The sequence below is a fragment of the Hippoglossus stenolepis genome, chromosome 7 (genome assembly GCF_022539355.2).
Source record: "Hippoglossus stenolepis isolate QCI-W04-F060 chromosome 7, HSTE1.2, whole genome shotgun sequence".
NCBI lineage: Eukaryota > Metazoa > Chordata > Actinopteri > Pleuronectiformes > Pleuronectidae > Hippoglossus > Hippoglossus stenolepis.
In genome coordinates this window covers 27149096-27157895 of record NC_061489.1, presented here as the reverse complement: position 1 = coordinate 27157895, position 8800 = coordinate 27149096, and the positions used below count along the sequence as shown (strand labels likewise).

The following is an 8800-nucleotide window of genomic DNA, read 5'->3' as shown; positions in this document are numbered from 1 at the left end:
GTAAAAGTGTTTATTCAACAGCAGCCTGGTGATGTGACTTTAATATTGTGATAAAAATAATAAAAACTATGAAACAGAAACAGAGTTCTGACCTTGTTTAAGTTGTAGATGCTGCTGTCACAAACCGCTGAAGATCAGAGTTTGAACTTTGTGTCGTCTGCCCCAGTTTCAGGTCAGTGGTAAATTAGACTGGTTTATAACCTGCTAATCCCAGAGAAGCACACTGGAGCTCTGGACCTGCTCCGGATGTGACGCTGCCATCAGCTCCATCAGCTGCCGGCGACAGCTCGAGGTTTACAGACATACTCCTTCACAGTATACACAGTATACAGTAGTATATGTTTGTATTGGACCTGTGGTTATTGGTATTTACTGAATTTAAATGTATTGTTGCTCTTGTTGCACTGCTGAGCTGACCCGTCCTCGTCCAACACCTTCCACTGAACTGTTGATCCTGTGTGGAATCCTGCAGCAGCACAGCAGACACACACACACACAACCAGGCGATGGCGTGACGCTGAAACATGCAGGAAGGAGGAAGCACTTTCAAAAATAACATCAACAACAATGGGCCGCTGGAAAATCCCTTAATAAATGTTAAATGTTAATTTTACATTTAGCATTAACACTTGAAATCGTGTACAGTGCAGTGTGAGAATATGTACAGTGAATGTATCTGTGGCACCTGTAGAAAGATTTTTTGAATACATGTCCAATCCCTTTAATTCAACATGTTGTTTACTAACACACTGTAATACTTCTGGTGTCAATTCCACATTGTTGCACTTGCCTATAGGGGGCAGAGTAAGCTGACTGTGAGACATTACTGCAAGACACACAGAAGAAGACAAGTTGCAGAGATGAGTCGAAGCCCCTGGTCTGTTATAGGTGTGTGTTGTGTGCTCGGTGCTGCTGTTCCACCAGCTTCTAGGTTTTGCCAAGTCTTGCCACGTAGGTTATAAAAGTGAACGTTTTCACACCACTAACTGTCGCAGTGTGAATAGTAAACATATTGCACAGGCAGATGAATCAGGCACAGTGAAGAGTTAAAGTGTTAGAGTGCAGTCCATAAGGGGGTGCATAGTTTGTACTGGCATCAGAGCTGCTTGTACATTTGTTTCAGGTTTTACAGGTTTTATCATCAAGCATCTCAAGCTCCACCCTCTCCTGACTCACCTGAGAAACCAGGAAGCATCTGTTCCTCCCTGAAGAGACGCAGGCTGAAAACCAGACGATCACATTCACCTTCAAACCAAACTAAACCAAACCAGACCAAACTGAACCAAACCAGACCAGACGTCCTGAGTGAGTCCAGCTACAGGAGAGAAGAGTCAAACTACAACCTGCCGACGCTCCACACACTGACCGTGAGTTTAACAAACACCTCGACTCAGACAGGAAGTAAACCTCAGTGAAGTTCGTGGAGCTGTGACTGACTGACTGTCTGTTTTCAGCTTCACCTGGAGACTCAATGGCTTCCAGATCAGAAGAGGATCTCTGCTGTCCCGTCTGCCATGATGTCTTCAGAGATCCTGTCCTTCTGTCATGTAGCCACAGCTTCTGTAAAGACTGTGTGAAGAGCTGGTGGAAAGACAAAGAAGTAAAAGAGTGTCCACTTTGTAAGAGAAGATCTTCAAGGTCAGAACCACCTTGTAACCTGGCGTTAAAGAACCTGTGTGAGACCTTCTTACAGGAGAGAGATCAGAGCTCTTCACATGCTCTCTGCAGTCTGCACTCAGAGAAACTCAGACTCTTCTGTCTGGACCATCAGCAGCCAGTGTGTGTCATCTGCAGAGATTCAGAAAAACACAGCGACCACAGATTCAGACCCATCGATGAAGCTGCACAACAACACAAGAAGCAGCTTCAGGAAACTCTGGAGCCCTTGAAGGAGAAGTTACAGTGTTTTGAACGTGTTAAAGTAAAGTGTGAACAAACAGCAGAACACATTAAGGTCCAGGCCGGACTCACAGAGACGCAGATCAAGGAGCAGTTTAAAAAGCTTCATCAGTTTCTGGAGGAGGAAGAGGAGGCCAGGATGGCTGCACTGAGGAGGAAGAGGAGCAGAAGAGTCGGATGATGAAGGAGAAGATTGAGTCTCTGAGCAGAGACATAACGCTCTTTCAGACACAATCAGAACCACAGAGGACGAGCTGAGAGCTGAAGACGTCTCGTTCCTGCTCAACTACAAGCCTGCAGTGGAACGAGTCCAGCAGTGCCCCCTGCTGGATGATCCACAGCTGGCCTCAGGAGCTCTGATAGACGAGGCCAAACATCTGGGCAACCTGAGCTTCAACATCTGGAACAAGATGAAGGACGTGGTCTCCTACAGTCCTGTGGTTCTGGACCCAAACTCTGCTCATCCATGGCTCGTCCTGTCTGAAGATCTGACCAGTTTGAGAGAAGGAGAGAAACAGAAGCTTCCTGACAATCCAGAGAGGTTTGATTATTGCATCTCAGTCCTGGGATCTGAGGGTTTTAACTCAGGGACTCACAGCTGGGACGTCCTGGTTGGAGACAGTACAAACTGGTCACTGGGTGTAAGAGCAAAGTCTGTCCAGAGGAAGGGAATCAAACTGCCTGGATACTGGAGAATAAGGTTCCATGTAGGTAAATACTCAGCAGAGTCACCATCAGGATCATCTGATCTCTCTGTGCAGAAGATCCAGAGGATCAGAGTGAAACTGGACTGGAACAGAGGAGAACTGTCGTTCTCTGATCTTGATTCTAACAAACACATTCACACCTTCACACACACTTTCACTCAGAAGATGTTTCCATACTTTAGCATTATAGGTCACTTGAAGCTGTTACCTGTGAATGTCTCTGTGACGCTGGATCAGAGCAGTTAGAGATAAAGATTTTATTCATCATGTTTATTTCTTCAAGAGAAATCTGCTGAATTTAAAAGTTAAACTCGTTATTCTAAAGCTTTGTTTATTTCTCCTTTTACTTCTCACTCGTTTTTATTTCTCCTGTCGACTTTTCCACGTGTGTAAAAAGATTTCATTATTTTCTGATCTTTATCTTTGGTTTGTTTTTTACTTTCATGGAAAATGTTTTCTATCATTTAGATTTTGTGTGGATCCATGAAGTCGAGCAAACTGATGAAGATCCACATAAAAACACATTTATCAATAACAGCTGATCATTGTTCACATTCAACAAACTTTATTAAAACTCACACATGAGACATGATTCATGTTTAATCACATAAAGTCTGTTCACATATGAAATAATCCAACATATATGAACATTTGTCTGTTTGATGTGATGAAGCCAAAATGATTCTGTCTGTAAAAGTGTTTATTCAACAGCAGCCTGGTGATGTGACTTTAATATTGTGATAAAAATAATAAAAACTATGAAACAGAAACAGAGTTCTGACCTTGTTTAAGTTGTAGATGCTGCTGTCACAAACCGCTGAAGATCAGAGTTTGAACTTTGTGTCGTCTGCCCCAGTTTCAGGTCAGTGGTAAATTAGACTGGTTTATAACCTGCTAATCCCAGAGAAGCACACTGGAGCTCTGGACCTGCTCCGGATGTGACGCTGCCATCAGCTCCATCAGCTGCCGAGCGACAGCTCGAGGTATACAGACATACTCCTTCACAGTATACACAGTATACAGTAGTATATGTTTGTATTGGACCTGTGGTTATTGGTATTTACTGAATTTAAATGTATTGTTGCTCTTGTTGCACTGCTGAGCGGACCCGTCCTCCTCGTCCAACTCGTTCCACTGAACTGTTGATCCTGTGTGGAATCCTGCAGCAGCACAGCAGACACACACACACACAACCAGGCGATGGCGTGACGCTGAAACATGCAGGAAGGAGGAAGCACTTTCAAAAATAACATCAACAACAATGGGCCGCTGGAAAATCCCTTAATAAATGTTAAATGTTAATTTTACATTTAGCATTAACACTTGAAATCGTGTACAGTGCAGTGTGAGAATATGTACAGTGAATGTATCTGTGGCACCTGTAGAAAGATTTTTTGAATACATGTCCAATCCCTTTAATTCAACATGTTGTTTACTAACACACTGTAATACTTCTGGTGTCAATTCCACATTGTTGCACTTGCCTATAGGGGGCAGAGTAAGCTGACTGTGAGACATTACTGCAAGACACACAGAAGAAGACAAGTTGCAGAGATGAGTCGAAGCCCCTGGTCTGTTATAGGTGTGTGTTGTGTGCTCGGTGCTGCTGTTCCACCAGCTTCTAGGTTTTGCCAAGTCTTGCCACGTAGGTTATAAAAGTGAACGTTTTCTACACCACTAACTGTCGCAGTGTGAATAGTAAACATATTGCACAGGCAGATGAATCAGGCACAGTGAAGAGTTAAAGTGTTAGAGTGCAGTCCATAAGGGGGTGCATAGTTTGTACTGGCAGCAGAGCTGCTGGTACATTTGTTTCAGGTTTTACAGGTTTTATCATCCAGCATCTCAAGCTCCACCCTCTCCTGACTCACCTGAGAAACCAGGAAACATCTGTTCCTCCCTGAAGAGACGCAGGCTGAAAACCAGACGATCACATTCACCTTCCAAACCAAACTAAACCAAACCAGACCAGACGTCCTGAGTGAGTCCAGCTACAGGAGAGAAGAGTCAAACTACAACCTGCCGACGCTCCACACACTGACCGTGAGTTTAACAAACACCTCGACTCAGACAGGAAGTAAACCTCAGTGAAGTTCGTGGAGCTGTGACTGACTGACTGTCTGTTTTCAGCTTCACCTGGAGACTCAATGGCTTCCAGATCAGAAGAGGATCTCTGCTGTCCCATCTGCCAAGATGTCTTCAGAGATCCTGTCCTTCTGTCATGTAGCCACAGCTTCTGTAAAGACTGTGTGAAGAGCTGGTGGAAAGACAAAGAAGTAAAAGAGTGTCCAGTTTGTAAGAGAAGATCTTCAAGGTCAGAACCACCTGTTAACCTGGCGTTAAAGAACCTGTGTGAGACCTTCTTACAGGAGAGAGATCAGAGCTCTTCACATGCTCTCTGCAGTCTGCACTCAGAGAAACTCAGACTCTTCTGTCTGGACCATCAGCAGCCAGTGTGTCTCATCTGCAGAGATTCAAAAAAACACAGCGACCACAGATTCAGACCCATCGATGAAGCTGCACAACAACACAAGAAGCAGCTTCAGGAAACTCTGGAGCCCTTGAAGGAGAAGTTACAGTGTTTTGAACGTGTTAAAGTAAAGTGTGAACAAACAGCAGAACACATTAAGGTCCAGGCCGGACTCACAGAGACGCAGATCAAGGAGCAGTTTAAAAAGCTTCATCAGTTTCTGGAGGAGGAAGAGGAGGCCAGGATGGCTGCACTGAGGGAGGAAGAGGAGCAGAAGAGTCGGATGATGAAGGAGAAGATTGAGTCTCTGAGCAGAGACATAACGGCTCTTTCAGACACAATCAGAACCACAGAGGACGAGCTGAGAGCTGAAGACGTCTCGTTCCTGCTCAACTACAAGGCTGCAGTGGAACGAGTCCAGCAGCGCCTCCTGCTGGATGATCCACAGCTGACCTCAGGAGCTTTGATAGACGAGGCCAAACATCTGGGCAACCTGAGCTTCAACATCTGGAACAAGATGAAGGACGTGGTCTCCTACAGTCCTGTGGTTCTGGACCCAAACTCTGCTAATCCATGGCTCGTCCTGTCTGAAGATCTGACCAGTTTGAGACGAGGAGAGGAACAGAAGCTTCCTGACAATCCAGAGAGGTTTGATCATTACGCCTCAGTCCTGGGATCTGAGGGTTTTAACTCAGGGACTCACATCTGGGACGTCCTGGTTGGAGACAGTACACGCTGGTCACTGGGTGTGTCAGAAGAGTCTGTCCAGAGGAAGGGAATCAAATTGTCTGGAACATGGAGAATATGGTTCTATGAAGGTAAATACAAAGCAGAGTCACCATCAGCATCATCTGATCTCTCTGTGCAGAAGATCCAGAGGATCAGAGTGAAACTGGACTGGAACAGAGGAGAACTGTCGTTCTCTGATCCTGATACTAACAAACACATTCACACCTTCACACACACTTTCACTCAGAAGATGTTTCCATGGTTTAACACTGGAGATCCCTTGAAGCTGTTACCTGTGAATGTCTCTGTGACGCTGGATCAGAGCAGTTAGAGAGAAAGATTTTATTCATCATGTTTATTTCTTCAAGAGAAATCTGCTGAATTTAAATGTTACACTCATTATTCTAAAGCTTTGTTTATTTCTCCTTTTACTTCTCACTCGTTTTTATTTCTCCTGTCGACTTTTCCACGTGTGTAAAAAGATTTCTTTATTTTCTGATCTTTATCTTTGGTTTGTTTTTTACTTTCATGGAAAATGTTTTCTATCATTTAGATTTTGTGTGGATCCATGAAGTCGAGCAAACTGATGAAGATCCACATAAAAACACATTTATCAATAACAGCTGATCATTGTTCACATTCAACAAACCTTATTAAAACTCATGAGACATGATTCATGTTTAATCACATAAAGTCTGTTCACATATGAAATAATCCAACATATATGAACATTTGTCTGTTTGATGTGATGAAGCCAAAATGATTCTGTCTGTAAAAGTGTTTATTCAACAGCAGCCTGGTGATGTGACTTTAATATTGTGATAAAAATAATAAAAACTATGAAACAGAGACAGAGTTCTGACCTTGTTTAAGTTGTAGATGCTGCTGTCACAAACCGCTGAAGATCAGAGTTTGAACTTTGTGTCGTCTGCCCCAGTTTCAGGTCAGTGGTAAATTAGACTGGTTTATAACCTGCTAATCCCAGAGAAGCACACTGGAGCTCTGGACCTGCTCCGGATGTGACGCTGCCATCAGCTCCATCAGCTGCCGAGCGACAGCTCGAGGTATACAGACATACTCCTTCACAGTATACACAGTATACAGTAGTATATGTTTGTATTGGACCTGTGGTTATTGGTATTTACTGAATTTAAATGTATTGTTGCTCTTGTTGCACTGCTGAGCGGACCCGTCCTCCTCGTCCAACACGTTCCACTGAACTGTTGATCCTGTGTGGAATCCTGCAGCAGCACAGCAGACACACACACACACAACCAGGCGATGGCGTGACGCTGAAACATGCAGGAAGGAGGAAGCACTTTCAAAAATAACATCAACAACAATGGGCCGCTGGAAAATCCCTGAATAAATGTTAAATGTTAATTTTACATTTAGCATTAACACTTGAAATCACAAACGTCCTCAGGTTGGTTTGTTCCGGCTCCTCCCTCGCTTCCCTCGTCTCGCCGCCATTTTTCTTGCTGTCAACGCAATGCATGATGGTACATTCTGCTCAGTGACCATCATGATGCATTGTGGGAAACACTGACTTCACTATTTAGGGTATAAAAACTTCACTAAATATTTGGATATTACTACAGAATGAGTGAGTGATTAAATTAAAAGTACTTGTCGAGTGATTAAACGATCTGCTGAGTCATGATGTAATACTTGATGTATTACTTGATGTATTACCTGATGTATTACTTGATGTATTACTTCATGTAATACTGTTGGTGTATTACTTGATGTACTACTTGATATAACCTGAAGTATTACTTGATGTAATACTTGATGTATAACCTGATGTATTACTTGATGTATAACCTGATGTATTACTTGATGTACTACTTGATGTATAACCTGAAGTATTACTTGATGTAATACTTGATGTGTTACTTGATGTATAACCTGATGTATTACTTGATGTAATACTTGATGTATTGCTTGATGTATAATCTGATGTAATACTTGATGTATTACTTGATGTATAACCTGATGTACTACTTGATGTAATACTTGATGTATTACTTGATGTATTACTTGATGTATAACCTGATGTACTACTTGATGTAATACTTGATGTATTACTGTTGATGTATTACTTGATGTATTACTTGAAGGAGGAGGGGCTTAATGTTACCTGCTCGCTCTGATTGGATCAGATGACAAATACCCATCAAATTACTAATCATCTTTATATATATAAAAAAACGTGTATTTGAGTAGAAAGTACATATAATTGATGATATATGTAGTGAAGTAAAAGTGAAAAGTACCTGAAGATAAATCTACTTCAGTACAGTACAGGAAGTAAGTAGATGTACTTCGTTACATGTGACAGTGAAACACGGGAGGAGTAGTGGAAATAAACGATGCAGACAGAAGGTTGTGATGAATGTTTTCACAGTGGAACAGACACAGGGACAGCTCATGGTCACTGAACAGTCCAGACATTAAGAGAGTCCACTGAGCCTCTCGCTGACCTCCCACAGTTTACGGGCCACCGCGTCATCTCTGGCCCGGGCGCACACTTCCTGTACGCCGCAGCAGAAGAAGTAACGTCCGCTCAGAGGTTCGATTCCCTCCTGCAGGGCGCAGTGCAGCGTGGTCTGAGCTCCGGCCTCCGGGTCGAGGAACAGCAGCCGAGCAATGGGCTCGATGAAAATCTTCTGCCACAGGCTGACGTATCTGGACAGCTCAGTGCGGACGACACCTGCAGGGGTCATGTGACATCAACGATTACACTCCTCATTTAAAGGGGACATAGCATGCAAATTCCACTTTGTTAGTGCTTCTACAGGTTAATGTGGGTATCTGGCTCATGTCTACCAACCCAAAAACTCTGGGGAAAAAACACTCGCGCGTTTTGTTATAGTTCCTCTAAGTCAGAAACGTCATGCTTGAGCGACTCGATTGCGCTTCCTGGGTATTGTGTCGTAACAATACACTGGAAGTCTCCCTACATGGTCTTGGCCCACCCCCGTCCCGTCCC

General features: G+C 43.4%; 1 protein-coding gene across 1 annotated transcript; it reads left to right on the top strand.

Annotated features, from left to right (window-relative positions):
• Window positions 1-4753: 4753 nt before the first annotated feature.
• LOC118112800 (zinc-binding protein A33-like) lies at window positions 4754-6212 on the top strand. Its single transcript, XM_035162377.2, has one exon. The coding sequence runs from the start codon at window positions 4754-4756 to the stop codon at window positions 6134-6136; it is 1383 nt and encodes a 460-aa protein (XP_035018268.2). The 3' UTR covers window positions 6137-6212.
• The last annotated feature ends 2588 nt before the right edge of the window (window positions 6213-8800 follow it).

Excerpts from the sequence above, each read along its gene's own strand:
- LOC118112800 (XM_035162377.2), top strand. The coding sequence starts at position 4,754 with ATGGCTTCCAGATCAGAAGAGGATCTCTGCTGTCCCATCTGCCAAGAT.